The 18,306-nt window shown below is 41.6% G+C and overlaps 2 protein-coding genes across 3 annotated transcripts; one reads left to right on the top strand and one right to left on the bottom strand.

Annotated features, from left to right (window-relative positions):
- Positions 1-7,528: 7,528 nt before the first annotated feature.
- CCNG1 (cyclin G1) lies at positions 7,529-13,004 on the top strand. Its single transcript, XM_048960409.1, has 7 exons — positions 7,529-7,690; positions 7,931-8,194; positions 9,058-9,311; positions 10,173-10,251; positions 10,333-10,431; positions 10,651-10,845; positions 11,504-13,004. The coding sequence occupies exons 2-6, from the start codon at positions 7,931-7,933 to the stop codon at positions 10,840-10,842; spliced, it is 888 nt and encodes a 295-aa protein (XP_048816366.1). The 5' UTR covers positions 7,529-7,690; the 3' UTR covers positions 10,843-10,845; positions 11,504-13,004.
- Positions 13,005-14,450: 1,446 nt separating this feature from the next.
- On the bottom strand, positions 14,451-18,266 carry NUDCD2 (NudC domain containing 2). 2 transcript variants are annotated; one of them, XM_048960411.1, is made up of 4 exons: positions 18,019-18,266; positions 17,576-17,624; positions 16,400-16,551; positions 14,451-15,496 (listed from the first exon to the last, which is right to left on the bottom strand). In XM_048960411.1, exons 1-4 carry the CDS (start codon positions 18,196-18,198, stop codon positions 15,413-15,415), a joined length of 465 nt encoding a protein of 154 aa, XP_048816368.1. In that variant the 5' UTR covers positions 18,199-18,266; the 3' UTR covers positions 14,451-15,412. The 2 variants fall into 2 exon arrangements, with proteins under 2 accessions (XP_048816368.1, XP_048816367.1); XM_048960410.1 differs by having other exon boundaries at positions 18,010-18,264.
- Positions 18,267-18,306: the final 40 nt, after the last annotated feature.

Raw genomic sequence — 18,306 nt, 5'->3', positions numbered from 1 at the left:
GTGTGGGAGTTGAGTCCGATGGTGTCACGGTGCTGAGAATAAACAGTTCCATGCAGGACACACTACATGGAGAGCTGGCACCCAGTTAGGTGGTAGCTGTCTGGGGGTTAAAAGTCTCAGGGTTCTGGGAGTAAAGTGCTGCAAAGTAGTGGCATCTGGGTTTCTAAATTGTTTTCTTTTGGACAGTTTTGGGCTGTTCTGATCCCGGACAGTAGAACCATCACATGGTGGTGCATCACAAAGCAGTGGTCTGCCTAAGCAGAATGAGAGCCCTTTCTGATATCTGTGTTTATCATTTGCAATTAAATGCCTTAGTCCTGCTATCTCAAAGCACTGGCAACTCGTCTGCTTTGCATTTTTAAAAAGCAGCTCTTTTACAGCAATGCCTTCTTGAAGACATATTGTCCCCACCTGCTCCAAGAGGGCAAGGCCAGAGCTGGCCTGGGCCTGAAAAGGAGAGCCCCAGCGGCACCTTCCGTGGAGCAGATCTGAAGGGGAGCTGCCCCAGAAGCAGCCCTGAGGATCAGCCTGCATGGGCGGCTGCTGCCGGGCAGGACAGGCCCCGTCTGCAGCAGCTCCAGAGGAGGACAGGCAGCAGCAGCATCGTGGGCTCTGTGCTCCCCAAGTGCCATGTGTTGGAAACATCCAAGTAATTTTGTCAGGACGGTATCTCTGATAAAAGCAGAATTTATTCGCGATTGCAATGGCGGGCGTCCCGCAAGTAGGAGCGCACCTATGGACACAACATGACAGCCTTCATACCCTGTTATACCACAATTATAAAGCCAAACAAGTACCTTGACTGATTTATCTTGAAAACGAAAAAAAAACAATACTTGGTACTGAAACACATAAGTACCAACAAATGGTGGGCAGGTTAAAAGAAGAATATGTAAAAATTGTTATTTTTAGAAGCTTTGACTCACAAAACTACAAGGAATGCTGTAATTCGGCAATAATGAGCTATTTAACTTTGTTAGTACAAAATTATTCAAATTAAAGCAACCAGAGCCATTGGAGATGCTCTGAACCTCAGCTGACATCACAAAACTCTCCAGACAGACAGGGACACAAAATAAGAGAGCCTCTGCTCTCTGCCGACCAGTGTAAGACAACAAACCACGTATTTCCCTTGGGACAAGATACAATCAATAGGATCTGCAAAGTAATACTCAGAACGAGACCAGAACAATCAGCCTATTATCATGCAGCGCCAACACAACTATCACAAAAAAATTAAGTCTGAACAAAACAAAAAAATCAACAAACCTTTGCAGCCCCAGTCCATTCATCAGTTAGTTCCCTGTATTCTGAATCCAGCTGATGATGCTCTTCCATGAAGGCAGTCTCGAATCTTCTCAAACTGGGAGGAAAAACGCAGCTGAAAAATTAAGGGCAGAGAAAAACAATCATGAAGAGGTCAGGACTGCTGCTAGTTTTTAAGTTACCCACACAGCATCTAAAATTTCACATCCCTCATTTTTCTGCAAGGACAGCTAACTGCACGTTACACCTTCATGACCAGGGCTGAGGAGCATTAAACAGAAAAGAAGTTTTCCAAATAAATTTCAATTCAAATACCTTTGGGGGAAAGGAGGTTGATTTTTGAGGTACTGATTTAAGAAAAATTTGCACAGATCACAATAAACATCAGCAAGCACTCAAATCAGGCAGAATGCAATAAAATAGACTGGAGCATTAAGATCACATGATATTCCAATACATTAACAAAGCTGACTAATTGCTATTAACCCCATCCAAAACAATGTTTTGTGCATTATCACTGCAATCAAGGTGGAAAAATATGTAGTAGTCTGCTTAGTCTGGTAGTTTCACAGATGCACGCAGGAAGACATGACCAGTTTGAGAAAGAAAATATCCTGTCACTAAATGTAAACTTTTCTTTGTTAACAGAAAAGGAGGAGGAGGCATGGAATGGACATTTGACTATAAGAGTAGGAACATCAAAAATTAAAGCTTTATTCCTATTACAAGCTTTAGTGTTTATGGGAAGTGTTAAAAATCTCCGTGGAGTCTAGCAAAGTGATGGTCTCCATTTGATTTATAGCAAGGAAATGCACAGCACATGACATTTCTTTTTGGACTACAGATCTTAAAGACAAGGTGAAAAGGCTGAAGAATGTAATGAAAGCAAAAGTCACAGGAAACTTTTGAAGTAATTTCATCTACTGCTAAGTTTTCAGTCAGATGGCACCATAAGGTCAGGACTAACAGGTTCCGAGAGGGCCCATGGCCTCCTTTCCCCAGTGAAATTCAGACAGCAAAATCCTTTACTTTTAGGACAGTAAGAGTTAGATGTTGAGAACTTGGATCTCCAAACTTAAATGAGGCCTTCGAAATTAACATCACAGAATTTTCCTACACCATGCTTGAAGTACAGACTTTCCCAAAGCACATCCAGATGGCTTGGAGATGTCTCTCAGGCCATATGTACAAGCACTTGTACTCAAATCCAGCCAGAAGATTTGTGCTCCTCCTCTGACATATTTGACGCAATGAGCCCCAGCAAAGGAGTCACCCAAACTCTTGGAGAGCCTCTACTTTTCTTAGGAATCTTCACCAAAAAAAAAAAAAAAAAAAAAAAAAAATAGCTCCAAGAAGCTTTATCTTAATTCTTAGTCACAAAACATCATATGGTAAAACATGAAAAGCCAGCGCTGACTTCAGTAACTTTTAATTTTCCCGGGAAGAGGTTGATGCTATCTATATATACAGCCCTATTTCCACCAAGAATAAAAGAAAGCAGCATTTCCAACTCCCAAGGACTCAGATTCTGCATACAGACATTCCTCTGAGACAGCAATGTTGGAGTGCTTCCTTATTTTGCTCAGGCAAGTTGCTATCTGCAAACCATCACAACACAATCGTATTTCTACTCCAGCAGAAATACTTCTAGGCAATAACAACAGGTTGATAGACTCCAAAGGTCTCATCTGCAGGGTCTGTCCTCTGGCTGTTTATTGAATACTCTTGACTTTTGTCCACAACGGCTCACAAGAATGGAAGCCCAATCAATTTGGGCAAGGATAGAAGCTGTTTTTAAAAGCATTCCATAGAGATTAACACACTGGTGAAACTGTGTATGTCACAACAATAATGCAGTAGAATAGGGGTGTCCAACCTTTTGGCTTGCCTGGGCCAAGATACAAGATTCGATAGAGCAAATTCTCAGCTACAAAGCACTATTTTTCAATACACTCACCACTATTAGCTGCGCATTTTCACCAGTGATGAACAGCAGCCTGCATGCCACACTCATAAAAGCAGAAGTAACCCACAGCTTCACTGTGCTCATCTCCATAAACATTCAGCAAGCATCCATGAATGCCAATGGGAGCCATTTTTTCCACATGATGGAATTCAATGGCACACCTTTGCTCCACCGCACACACTTCCATGTCACACACCTTTGTGTCGGACTTCCCCTCCGCTGCCATCTGTCACACGGCAACAACACATAATGGAATATTGGTGGGAAGGTTCAGCCTCTACTGCCATCCCACCAACACCCACCCGCCTGTGATGTCGTGAGCCAACACAGTAAAACAGGAGGCATGGCTTTCAGAGCAGCTCTCATAAAATATATAATATAATTAATATGTAAGTAACAAAGCATATTAATTTTTAATATTTTTCTTAAAACATTTTTTAAAAAAAGAGAGGTAGGCTGGTCCCTCTGCCACTGCAGTGCTGAGCTCTAGTTTGACTCGTGGCACAGGGAGCAGCAGTTCCAGCTGGGGCTGGCAGGGTCCCTACACCTACTGGTGCTCTCAGGACTCTGAAAGGAACGCTTAATTGTGTTTCCCCCAGCACCGCTTCAGCCCAGAACATCACCACAAGAGCACAAAACAGGGCAGTGCTTTCATCTGCGGCCAGTGGCCTGCAATCCATTCCATAGCCCACTGCTTTTTAAGATATCTCCATTTTTAACAGCAACATAAGAAATAACAGCTAGTTAAAAAAAGCAGCAGAAAAAGAAGTATCATTTTCTTCAGATGATTATTACGTGCTTAATGATGGCAGGAAGACTACAGCAAATGTTTTCCGACTCTTAAAAAGAACATTTCCTCTGCAATATATAATTTTGAATTTTAATTTAGATAACTCAGATTTACTGGCAACAAAAAATGCATATTCATGAGGTCTGATTTACTATAATCTTTATTTCTAACATTATACATCTGTGAATACTTGAAGCACTTAAGTTTGTATTCATGGGAATTATGTAGGAATATCATAGAAAGCAATAGATTGACTTGTAAGTAAGAGTTGATAGCAAAGACAGTCAACCTATTTCCTTTCAGAAAGGCTGTGGCTTGAGATTTGGGATTGATGCCCCCATCTTTAGTTTTAAACAAATTATTTTTCTTTCCTAATCAAGATACAAATGAAAGTCACTGCAAAGGAGTGCCAAAACAAAGATTTTTAGATGCATTCATTCTACTATAGCAAGGGTCTGAGGAAAAAAGTTAACTATATGGCAAATACAAACACAAAAGTTTGCTTCTGTACAAGTGAATGATGCTGAAAGAGGGAAACGCTGGACATGTTATTTTGGCCATCCCATCTTTGCACCCAAACAATCCCTCATGCCGATTTCAACCAAGCCTTCTAAAAATCCAAGCGTTTTCTATGCAAAATATATTTTTCTTCAATATCTCTGCATCTCAAGCTTTTCTGATTTCACCTTCTTTGTCATTCATCGCAGTTTTCTACAGTATAATAAAGATTCTTCTAATAAAACACAATTCACTTCCAAAGGTAAACCATAGAAAGAATCACTTCCAAAGGTAACCCATCACAGAAATCTACAGTAAAACAGTGGGACAAATGCACAATGGGAAAAATAGGATGAATACTGCTTCTGACACATATATTGAGTGAATAAGACAATAAAATTCATTGGTGCACCAAACAGATCCTCTGAGTTTTATATGTACACTCCTTCCAAAAAAAGGAACACAGCTGGACTAGCTGCCCAGGAAAGCTGCTCCCTTGTGAGACAGCAGAACGATGAATACTGGTAATGACAGCCACCAACACAGGAAAGAGGAGAGCAAGCAAGGTGTTCTAAACGTTTTTTTTGTTTGTTTGTTTGGTTTTTTTTTGCTAGTTAATTATCATATTTAGAGGAACTGATGCTAACAGCTTCTTGGTGGGTCTCACCCTTGGCCATGTGACTACCCTAAAAAGCCACTGACCCTGCTACAAACTAGTACACATCAGGGAGCGTTTCCTGTGCTAAAGAAACAGCAACTTTGAATATTGGTTCATTTATCACATACAAGCATCATTCCCTCCTGTCACACTGGCAAGGACGTGTCCTGGTAGCTGAGGATCTCACTGCCATGCTATATCTGCTAAGGATGACTGCTGCTGCTGCTGCTAACCCTGACAGTCGTTCTGCCTTATTTCTCATCACACAATACAGTTACTGACTGCCTGTTGCACTGCAGTTGCAAGCAGACAAATGGGACAGCAGAGGAAAAGTAAAGGTATGACAGGACATGGATTTTATCTGACCATTGCTAAACTGCAGTGACAAGTCACCAGAATGAAAAGACATTCGAGACACACGCAGAGGCTCCGCATGGGAAAGCTCTGATGCAACAGATGTCCAACTTCCTCTGCTGGATGTCTATACTGATACCACTGAAGAACTGCAGTGAGAGCGTGGAGTAATGTAAAGGTTTTAAAGCTAGGAAAAGTACATAGAATGCTCCAAAAGTAATGCCTCCTATTTATTTCCATGGAAACTAGGACAGACACAAGGAGCACAGTAATAAATAATATTTCATCCCTAGTTATACAGCAAATGCACATAAAAGTCATTTTAACAAGCATGCCATGAAGGATACGGACAGGCTGATGCTTTGCTCTGCAGTAACAAGTTTAATTCAATTTCATTGTCTCAAATATATTTAAAACAATGCCAGATTTTAGTTAAAATTTTTCATGGCTTAACTTAAGAGCATGCATGAAGTACTGAAAACATTAGCAAAGAAAAATAAATATTTACATTCCTTAGATTTTTACAGGCAACATTAAATTAAAAGAACCAAGATCTCTGACCTAAAAAGGAATGATAGCTGCCCAAATAATAAAAGAGAATATTCTGAGTTCAACACATTCTGAGAAACCTCCTCTTGAAGAAGCAGGTTACCTTTTAAAGAAAGAAATATAAGCAAGTAGAAGGAGAAAAGTATTTGCTAATGAAGAAAAATGATTTTGATACAGTTATGATTCATTGATACAGTGTGAAACATTTCCACAAGCACTTTTATTGGTATGTGCATAAGCAGCTCTGTGGTTTTTGCAGCTAACTGCAGATACAGCATGGTGCAGCACAGCATGACTTCTGTGAGCATTTTTCATCTCAGCATGCAGAAGCAGTGCAGTTACAGCAGTTGCTCCTAATTCTACTTTCCATGAATGACTGCTGTAGAAAAGCAGGGATGCTAAGTATCAACTAACAAAAGTGCTGCAGGTTATCTCAGGAGTTGAAGTAACAAGTGTGGTTCAACATTCATTTAAAAATATTTTTACCTCAAAGCACACAAAATGCCTCAGGCACTGACATGTCCTGAACAAGAAGACAGAACCAAGAACCAACACATTCTCCTGCCAGGCCTCCCTTCCTGTATTCTCTGAAGGAGAATGAGAAGGCTCAGAGGAAACAGGAAAAACATTTATTAGGGATTTGAATCAAGGAAAGAGTCCAACAGCAACAGTAGGCCCTGGGACCCTTGGTTGGCTGGCAGACACGTCAAGGAACTAAGCAGAAATTTGTATCATTTCAAGGGTTACAACATAGGAAGACTTCTGCACAACTCAGATCAATGTTCTAACAAATTGGAACCTGACGTTAAATAAATGTAATTATACTGTAGTCCAAACCATCCAAATCTGACAAATGGACTGCAGGAGCACGCAATTCTTTTGAAAGCAAAACAAATCAACAAACCAGCCTCAACAAAAACAGTCCTTTGGAGGGCTACGTTTACACTGCACTTCTGAAAAAAAATATATATATTGCCTTACTTCATTTTCTAAACACTTCCACAAGCACACACCATAGCCCTCACTTGTATTTAGTCAATGTAACTTTCAGACACCCCATGCTGGAGTTGCTGCAGGCTGTCCGCCCGGCGCTGTGTCTCTGCAAAGCAGCCAGACGGTGAGGTACAAAGTTTGCTCCCTAGCAGCTGCTTGCATTCTACTCCAATGCACCCCTCAAAAGCACCTTAAGCCTCTCGCACGATAATTACCACAAGACGGCTTGAAAATTTTAGCCTGAATCCGAAATAACACCTCTAAAATTTCAGGAGACGACGTAGCTGAAGCGCACCTCGCGTCCAACACCGACTGTGTGGCGGCGCCTCCACCAGAGGGAGCCGCAGCGCCGGGCTCGCGCCGCTCGTGCAGAAGGCGGGGCGCTGCGATTGGCCCGCCTGCACGTCAATCATCCGCAGCCCCGCGGGGCGGGCCGGGCCGGGCGGAGCGGAGCCCGCGGAGGTGTAGGCGAGCGGTGCGGTGCGGGGCGCATGGCAGCGTGCGGGCGGGGCTCGGCGCCCGGCCGGCCGAGAGCTGTGTAGAGCAAACTCGCGGCGTCGCGCGCACCGCCTCGGGACCCTCCTCCGGCCGAAGGGAGCAGTGAGGCGGCGACGAGGTAAGGGCGCGGGGTCGGAGCAAACAGCCGGCGGCTCGGGCTTCTCCGCGCCGCGCCCGAATCGCCGGCGGTGCGGAGCGGGACAGTAGGGCACCCCGCTGCTTGCTGCCGCCCGGTGCGGCGCCGAGGCGGGCGGGGACGGGCCCGGGCATGTCCTGTGCGGGCGGCGCGTGCGCGGCTGCCGGGTTCGCTGCAGCTCGTTGTTGTTCGCCGCTGCAGCTCGTTCGTTTGTCGCTGCAGATGATCGAGACGCTCGTGAGCGGCGATGCCCGCGCGCTGCTCTACCGGCTGACGGCTCTCCTGGAGCAGGAGCTGCGCTGCCAGCCGAAGGGCTCCGGCCTGAGGCTGATCGAGTCCGCCCACGACAACGGCCTCCGAATGACCGCGAGGCTGCGAGACTTCGAAGTGAAGGATCTGCTCAGCTTAACTCAGTTCTTCGGCTTCCACACGGAGACCTTCTCGCTGGCTGTCAACTTCTTAGATAGGTTCTTGTCCAAAATGAAGGTACGGCTGTTTAAAGTATAAGCTCAATAGCTTCTCCTCACTGTGACCTCACTCCCGTTATTTAGAAGGGCTTGCTTTGCTTTTAGATGGTTAAAGGTTAAGCTCCGTTCCCAGATTCCAGTTGCACGAGAGCTTAAAAAATGGCTTTCCCTGGTTGGATTTCAGCAGTGCTAAGAAAGCTGCTTTCTCTGAAGAAGAGAAGGAAGAGGGCATCTGTTCCAACTGGAGGTGCCCATTGGAAACGCAGGCTTATTATTGCTTTAGATCAAGACAGGCTGTTTGGCCTGTTGCACATACACAAGAAGGTGCTGAATTAGCTCTCAGTTTACTGCTGTTTAGTAGTGTCTCTTAGGTATATCAAGAGTTGGGATACTGTTCAGCATTTATTAATCAGATAAAATTAATAGTTAGCTAACATTCCATTCTTCTGCATGTATTTGGCATGCTGACCTGGGTTATTTGTCTAACGAGACAGGATTACTGCTATTCCACTTAGTCCAAGACAAATGCTAGCTTTTCTTCTATGTTAGTCCCTATTCTTCTATGTATGTCCCTAAAAATGAGAAGGCTGGGTTGAGTATAAGACTTCTGAATCCAAACCTGCCCTTACAAATTCTCTGTGGTTCCCTTTTATATATATATATATATATACATGTATATATATCCCAAGAATTTAGTATTTTTTGTTTATATATAAGCCAATATGTACAACACTCTAGGTCCTATACAAGCATGTGTAGAAACTAGTTCTACATAATTTTTTTTACTCCTAAAATAACAAATAATTTGGTACTTGCATATTGAGATGGTTTATCAAAGGCTTCCCTCTTTAAAAGTAACTAAAAACATTGACTTTTCTTTAGGTACAGCCTAAACACTTGGGCTGTGTTGGACTGAGCTGCTTCTACCTAGCTGTGAAAGCAACAGAAGAAGAGAGAAATGTTCCCTTAGCCACCGACTTAATCCGAATAAGCCAGTATAGGTTCACTGTTTCTGATATGATGAGAATGGAGAAAATCGTATTGGAGAAGCTTTCTTGGAAAGTCAAAGCAACAACAGCCTTCCAGTTTCTACAGCTTTATCATTCGCTCATTCATGAGAATTTAAGCTGTGAAAGGTAAAATATCTCAAGCTTATTGTGTTATGGTATGGCTGCAGGTAATCAGGGAGCCTATGCCAGAAAACAGCCAGGGATTATTAGTCAAGTAATTGGCCTTTTGATGTTTAAAAAAAAAAAGAAAAGAATAAAACTTTCCTCCTTAATAATAAATGTGAATTTATTATTGGTGAGGTGTAATGTTATCTTAAAATGTTTTTTTGTGTGTGAAGTCATTTAGGGAGTATTGTTCTCTAAGTCCCAAAACAAATTTCTCAACAATAATAGTGTAACAAGTTTGTGTCAGTAAAGCCTTTCTGCAAAGATTTCAAAATAGATTTCAGAAAAAGTTCCTTTTGATAGTTAACATTAAAACTCCATTTTTCTGAATGGATGCAGTTCTCCCCCGTAAAACAAGATTTATTTTGGGCATGAAGACTGCCAAAATTTAATGCTTGTTTGACTGAAACACTTCTTCTGGTACAAATGAGGCCCTTGTTTAAATAAAGAACATTCTCACAGCTGCTCTGTTTCCATGGAATCGCGAAGTATCCTAAGTCATAAGAGGCCCCCAAGGAGCATCAAGTTCAAGTCCTTGACTCACGCAGGGCCACCCAAAATTCAGACCATATTTCTGAGGGTGTTGTCCAAAAGCTTGAACTCCTTGAACTCCAGCAGCCTGGGGCAGTGACCACTGCCTTGGAAGCCCAATCCATGCCCACCACCCTCTTGTGAGAAACCTTTTCCTAACACCCAAGCTGACCATTCCATGACGTAGCTCCATGCCATTCTTTCAAGTCCTGTCACTGTCACCAGAGAGAAGAGTGGTCTTGATAAAGATTGTGTTTTTGTGCAACAATGTCTCATCTGTTTTTATTACAGGAAAAGATACCTTAATTTTGAGAGACTTGAGACCCAGCTTAAGGCATGTCACTGCAGAATCATGTTTTCTAAAGCTAAGGTAAACTTGAAAGCTAATAGTGAGGCTAGAGAAACTTTAAAGTTGTAGATCAAAAATGTCATGTTATCTTTCTCTCTCCAGCCTTCTGTTTTAGCACTGTCTATTATGGCACTAGAGATAGAAGAACAAAAACTACTGGAGTTGACAGAGGCATTGGAATTTCTGCAGTTGCATTCCAAGGTATGGATAAAGTTTTCCAGGGTGCAGGAATAAAAATGTATGCGGGGGTTTTCTCACTGGGGGAAGGGGAGTTCTATTGGCGTACTGGTTTCTTTTTTTCTTTTTTATATTCCATCTGGCTTGGGATGTTTGGCTTTCTATCTTAAATAGCTAAAAATGCACATGTAATTTAAGGATGTAATGAGTTAGTGACATATGGGATTCTGTCTTGCTATTTAGATAAACAACAGAGATTTGACCTTCTGGAAGGAATTGGTGTTGAAGTGCCTTACAGAATATTCCTCAAGCAAGTGTTCCAAACCAAATGTCCAGAAATTAAAATGGATCGTGTCTGGACGTACAGCACGGCAGCTTAAGCATAGCTATTATAGAATAACACACCTTCCTACAATTCCAGAAACCAGCTCATAATAGGTAACTACTTGTAAAAGCAGTTCTCACAATGTAGAAGTCATTAGCTGTTAACTGTTTCAAAGTTTCTTATTCCATATAGGTAACCTGTTGGAGATGTTAACATAAATGTAGTAGGCCTGTCACAGAGGCTGGTCTGTTCTCATGTTCATGCTTGAGCCCGTGGTATACCTAAAGAAGTGGCTACCTAATATGTGAACACTGGAAATGGAACTGATGCTTTGATGTGTTCTGGGAGCAGAAATACATTCTACAGACATTACGACCTCATTCAAACTTAAATATGGAGTAGAACTGGTAAAAAAGCAGGGGAAATACTTAGCTTGCTCCTATTGCAGAAAGAATCTAAAAGAAAACAGCTGCCTGTTACAATCTCTCTTGCTCTGGTTCACTGAAGCCACTTACAGACAGCTTTATACACTTTGAGTTGGTTAGCTGTTCATTTAGTAAAGTGAAACTCACTTGGTTATGCATATTGCAGTTGATTAACTGTAGAGTTGCACACTACTTCCTTATCTAGACTTTAACTCTAATGGCTACAAACCTTTAAAAGTTGTCTCTTCTGTGTTAATGTCTGTCTTATGCTTTATTTTATTCTCGTAGAAATCCCCTTACTGAGTTGATTGTTCATTATGGGTTTTTTTGTTTGTTTGTTTTACAGGAGTACAATAAAAGGAGAAAACCAGCCTGAAACTTGTTCATAGACAGATGAAGGTTCAAGAAACATCTTAGTAATGAAGAACTTGACTTTTGCAAGAATATATAGTGGTTCAGACTAGAATTCCTTGCAGCAAATGTTGTTTTCCATGACTATGATACCTAACGTTAGCTTTTGGTCTTACTAGACGATTTACTATTTAAGCAGTAAAATATCACAATACTGATGCAAAGAATTTAATACCTTATAGTTTGTAGAGCAGCTTGTGTAATCTAACCTTGTTTTACAGCAAGTGCAGGTGCAAAATTATATATTAAATTGAAAAAACTTGGTTCACTTTCCAAAGACTACTTGACACTAGGTAAACGTATGCAGTAGCACAGTGCTTCAGTTTCTCAGGCAAACTAAAGACCACCTTACTCAGCATTGATAGAATAACAAATGCTCATCAGTCCAGCTGACAGGCTGTTTGGATAGCAGCACACACCTGTGTTCTTACAGGGTAGGGTGCTCACCTTTACCATGGACACAAACTGAAAATAAGGTTTTGTGGTGCCTGTTGTGTAGTCATTAAGAGTGCATCAGTAACATCGGTATTATATAAGAGGTGTGGTTTGCTGAGATTATGGGCAAGTGTGTGGTAACTTCATAATACCTAGTGCTGGCTGGGGAGAAAGCACCACAGCATCTGCTCCAAATTGGGCATCAGTTTGCCAGGATTCCACTGTACAAGAAGTAAATGCTGATACTGAACAAGAGGGACAAGTACAGTCAGAAATGTTCAGGCTTCACTGTGCTGCTACCTACAGGCTACTCAAGATTAGGAAAACGTGAAGACTTGCAACCATAGTCTGACAGCTTACTAAGTAAAATTGCTGATTTTCCCTGAAGACTAAGTCAGTACTTGAGGTGTATCATGCTGCTGGTACTAACGTGACAGTGAACATGAAGAATATGTTATTGTATGTAAGATGGATGAGGATTTGGGGGAATGTTGCTTATGACTCCTTGAGTTCTGTTAAAAACTGGTTGTTGTATGAATGGAGTCAGTGGAGAAGGAAGGAATGTGCATGTCTGGAATACTGTGGACTTACCAGCTAGCCTGCCAAATCCATCTCCTTTATGGTAATAATGGATGAGGAGATAATTCTTCACTTCTCTCAAACTAGTTAAACTTCTCACAGAAAACTACATACCAAAGCTCCATACTGGACAAATCAAGCTTTCTCATAAACTCATGGGAATGGTTATGCTGCATAGTACTGAATTGCATTTTCCAATCCACCAGTGCAATATATGCATTGTGCTGAAAGGAACACAAGTGATGTAGACAGATGGGCAGTCAGCCTACTGGGAGGTTGCAAGATGCAGCATGCAATTGTGCTGGTATTGTCGTGTCTCAAGATATGTACCTTTCAATTAAACATTGAAATGCAAATAATTGAGTAACTTTTTTTTTTCCCCAGTGTATTACAAGTCATTTTAGTAGGAAGCCCACAAAGCTGCTTACAGCTGGATGCTGCCTGGTCAACTTCAGTGCAAGACATAAGAGACTAAGGATGTAGTTTAAGGGGTTGAAGCTGCAATGGGAAAGGCTAGAAAAACAAAAAAGAAAGCTTAATGAAATTATTTCAGCTTGGCTCGGTTTGTTTTGGTGTCTCAAGCAATTTGGTGCACCCAGACTGCCAAAAGACTACACTGTATGAATTTCACTTCAAATACCTGCCACTCCGCTTCTAACAGTACATAGCATGTACTTCTGTGCATTGTAGTAAATACACAGATGGTACTTGAAGATAAGGAGGAACCCACATTCCTAATTCCAAGGTTTCAGTGTTTGGATCGAGCTGAGCATCACAGAGTGACTAGATTAAAGTTTAGCCATCTACTGTGCCTAACACATCCATTAAAAGCAGTTCGTCCTTTGAACTATCTGACCTTATCTTGCATTAGAGGTATGAAAGAATGCCTGTAGGGTGGCCTCTACCCATTTATATAAGAGCAATTTGAATGACTGCTCAGTATTATTTCCCATAAAGTAGGTCACTGTGTAACTATCATACATCCAACTCTATCATCTGTCACATCTTTCACGGTTTATTTAGGAAGCAAGGGATGGAATCCCAGCAAGATGGAACACAAGCCACCATCTGGTGAGATATTAACTGCAAACTGAGTGGACTCCAATTCAGGAAATAAATCACAGCAGACAATAGAAGCAGCAAACCAAATAGTTTAAACTTGTCCTCCTAGAACAATTGCAAGCTATAATGGCTGAACACATGCTTTGTAAAGCACAAAACACCACTTCATGAAGAAGAAAATATGAGAAAACTTGGTTTTGAAAGAATATACAGTAAAACTATCTGTTCATGCAGAGAAGCATCAGATGCTAGTCTGAATTTCTGTAAGCAAAAGATACAGAATCATTCCTGTATAAACAACTGCATCTGCTGTAAAGTAAAATATTCTTGCACTGAATAGTATGTCAGCACTTTGAAGCAGCATTAACAGTTATTTATTATCTCTGTTCTCAGTTCTACCTTTTGCAGCAGTCTCACTCATTCCTTAGCTACACTATCTACCTTCTAAACCAGGACTGTGGTAAAGATACATCTGATAACAAACTGTACTTTGGCTTGCACAGGAAGGCAAATTTTCTAAAACCCAAGCATGGTGTTTGGACCTACTATATATTTGTGTAAGGATTACATGGGCAGAAGAAGAATACCTGGTTATTTTATGAGAACTAATTGCTTGCTTGCTGCTACAAGAAAGCCCTCTTCCAGGTATCATTTCATTTTTGCCATATGCCAACTAAAATACTGATGCTGTGGTAAAAGTCATGTTCAATAATATGATGGACAGCAGCTGGCAACTTACCACCAGTGAGCTGTCTGCTTAGGACCTAGCTGTAGGCAGTATTTTCAGTGTTCAGAACACAGTAGGATTCAGTGATCACATTTTATTTTCCTGTTAGTCAGTTTGCCACAGTATTTGTCCTGCATAACACAGTTGGAGGGCTTTTCACCTGTGTCACTAAGAACAGGTAGAAAATAAGAAATTGGCACACGTGAAGTCTTATATCATTCAATAGCTAAGTTTAAGATGTGACCATTAAACTACCTACCAAAATGTACAGCTGCATGTTCTTAGATTTGTAAAAACAAAACAAAACATTGCGCTGTGTATCAGAAAAGATGAAATATATCATTTTTTTATTTAGGGACTTACTACTCCTTTCAGAAGTTGCTATATTCTCTTACTTTGAAAATTTCATGTATTACGATATTACATTCACACAATTATTTATATACAGACTATCTGACTTCTCAGTTTTCTCCAATCACTGGTAGCAGGCATTCCTCACTAGTATTATATTTGGCAGTGCAGCGGATTGTAAAACCTCATTTCAGGCAAAATCCAGTAGTTTTCTTTATTTAAAACACTCTTAAAATAACACTCTCAGATTCTTACAGGGCTGCTATGCAGCAGAATTTCAATAAGCCTTCCTGATATTCTTCCATGTCGCATGTTAAATAAAAGCATTAAGTATCTTGCTTATAGGGTCCATTTTCAACAGTGAACAAGATATTCTTGCATAGACAAGTGGCACATTTATCTCACTAGTTCACTGTGGTGAAAGATATGTTCTGCTTCCATTTGTTATTTTCTGTGTACACTCTTCTGTATTTAATTCCTTTACCATTAGCAAGTTACTAGAAAGTTAATGTTACAAGGTAGCTACTAACACTTCCTCTTCACTCTACTAGAAGAGACCTCCTTTCTCTTCACTGAAGTGATTACTTGCCAACAATCTGCTGGATAGATCACTGAAGTCTTCACCAGTTACACATTCCAGTCCTCCAGTGTAATTTGTGATTGCTCCCAGGGAACACAGTTGCAAACAGTTCATTTTTCAAGGCTAGAGAAGTCTGGTCCTCCTTTGCTGTAATTTCCAGAAATTTCTGCCCCGCTGAAGTCAAATCCAGGGTTCTGACAGAGACAAAAATTTAGTATAAAGATTATTCTTAACAGAACTGATATAAAGAAATAAATAAAATAATGTTTCTTTTCATATTCTACCACTCTAACAAGGACATACAGGTACAACTTGTTAACTGGATTACTAACACTGAAATTCTTTTGCCAGGCAAATGCGTTAACCAACATTAAATTGCCACAGTTGAGTTGCCCACTGCTGAAATTCCTTTGTAATGCCATTCTTCATCAGGCAAGCACTTAGATTTCCTAGTGAAGAAATATTAAGAACACTCTAAGAAAATTCTCTGCCTTTTCACATGCCTTGAAATTACAATTTTAGAGGAAAAAAAAAAAAAAGTACCCCCATGCTAGATAAAAACTCAGATATAAATTGTCATCTTTGTTGTAGTGCTGATTCATCTATTAAGTTTCTGAAAGTGCAGAGCTGAATAGGAAGAGCTGGGTACTGGAGGTGTGTCAGAATAACTTAAGCAAGTTTAGTCAAAAGGCAGAGCAATTTTGAGTTAACTAGTTTCAGTCACCTGATGTTATATACAAACTATTCAACAGAGTAAGATGCTAGAAGTTTATTATACATAGAGCTATGTCATAGTTCAAGATAATAACAGAAATATATGTATGCTATCATTAGTGAAAAGTTGTTACAATTACGGATCAAAACCTTAAAACACCACCCTGCAACTCGCTTGATTTTTCACAAATTCTTCACACAGGCTACAGACAGAAGAGCCTCCTGAAAGCACACTGACATACTGAGTGTTTACACATCTCTGTCTTGAAGTACCATCTGTTTCCACGGCACTACACTACAGAACAATTTTACTCAGCTTTCGTGACCATAACCCATATCTGCAAACACCAAACACAAGCAGTAAGTGGGGGCCTTTGACTTGCCTCTCTTTGGAATCGCTCCAGCGTAAGTTTCCTTTGCATTTGGTCTTGTACCCAAGGATCAGCAGCGTATTCATTTTCTAACAGAGATGTCCAGCAATTTCCAGCATCTCGATTAGTCTTCATCAGAACAATTCGTATCAGTTTTCGGTCTTCTATTGAATGAAGAAAAAAGAAAACAACCATTAGTGCCCTGTGTGCCAGGCTTTTTGTTGCTGTGCTGAATTCACCACCAAGTTGCACAGGAATTTTTCTGAGATAGTTTAAGTTCTTAATGTCAAACGGGGTTACTAATAAATAAAAATATGAACAGGATATATAAAAATATGAACAGGAAGCAAAGACAACCTGTACAGCCATACCTCAGTTTCTGACCTACAAAACCTAACAGTCGTTTTGTGGAACCATTATGGTGCACCTCTATTCCAAATAAAACCTTTGGGGGAGGTCTGTGATGGAGAAAAGATTTAAGGTCACACATAGGATGAGACATAGGTCAGCCAGGGGAATAACCAAACGTTTAAAGCCAAGCTCTACAGAAGGTTATTACTTGTAAAAGCCACCATTACTATGATGAGGAGTCGCTGTTGGTCATTTTGCACTTAGGATTTCTGATGGAAATCCATCAGAAAATAACATGAATATGTACAGTTATTATGTATGGCTTTCAAAGATCAAAGCATTGCGAACACTTTGCAATATTTATCAAATAATTAGAGAGGCTTTTTGCTCTTTAAGTACCATCACCTGATTTTTTAATTGCTTTTTGATGCTTTTGGACTGTAGGTGTTGTCACCTATCCCAGAAATATAATGTACAAATTAGAAGGGAAAAAATAAGAAAAATAAAAGTTGCAGAAGCACACAGCTGTACTGCTCTAACTTTGGAGTGTACGTGCAATCAAACTTTCAGCAATCTATTTCCTGAGAAGCGAATGTTCGCTCCCAGCAAAGTGTTCCTAAGCCATGGGATACTGCGTTCCCACACCTGGCACTTTTGCACTGCCTTAGTTTCTTAGCATAGCAATACAACTGTCCCTTCATACAACTACAGACTGAAATAGAATAAGAAGAAACAAGGAAGAAAATGAATGGGAGGGGGCGGTGCTGGTAAACTCTTCTGCAGCACGTTTTGTGTTCTACCACCCCCCCAGATGTCACCTCAGATAAAGGTCATTACCTAAAGTCCACGTTCCTTCATCAGCTATCGTAGAGTCAAAAAGTTTACCCTGCAAAGACATTGACAGCATTACAGAACAGGAAAAGCAGCTCAGCCACAAGCTCACCTGTAATCGTACTGCCCTACGCACTGCTAGCCTGACTGTGTTCCACCTCAAAGGATAAGGGCACCAATTCTCTGCCCATGTGGGCTTGAACATTATCAGAGACATACTCGTTTACTGCACGTTATTTATTTATTTTAACGGAACATTCGATACATAGAATCGCCCATCGGCGTGCCGGTGTCTCACCGCACAGCTCGGGGCGCTCTGGAGTCGTGCCGCCCGTAGCGAATCTGCCGACAAAACCTCAGGGCAGCGCTAAGGCTACGCCGGCCCGCAGTGCACCGTAAGGCCGCAGCCACACGAACCGCCCCTCCCGGCCCGCCGCTACCTGCAGCACCTCCCGGCCGCATACGGACAGCGCCACGCGCCGGCTCTGCAGGCTGCAGCTCACATCCTTCGCCCGCGTGCCCGGCGGCACCTGCACCTCGATGAACACCTCCTCCAGGGTCTGGTACCAGCGGCCCCACGGCGTCCCGCAGGGCACCACCCCGCTCCGCTCCTCGAACGGAGCCGACATGTGACACAACGGACGCCGACCACCCGTTCCGCCCCGACCCGGAAGTGAGGCACCGCGCGTGCGCACAGCCCCACCACCCTTCTCTTTCCGATCCCTTATTCTGCAACG

This window comes from Lagopus muta, chromosome 14, assembly GCF_023343835.1.
Source record: "Lagopus muta isolate bLagMut1 chromosome 14, bLagMut1 primary, whole genome shotgun sequence".
NCBI classification, from domain to species: Eukaryota; Metazoa; Chordata; class Aves; order Galliformes; family Phasianidae; genus Lagopus; species Lagopus muta.
The sequence above is the reverse complement of the archived record's forward strand: the minus strand, read 5'-3'. Positions and strand labels throughout refer to the sequence as shown.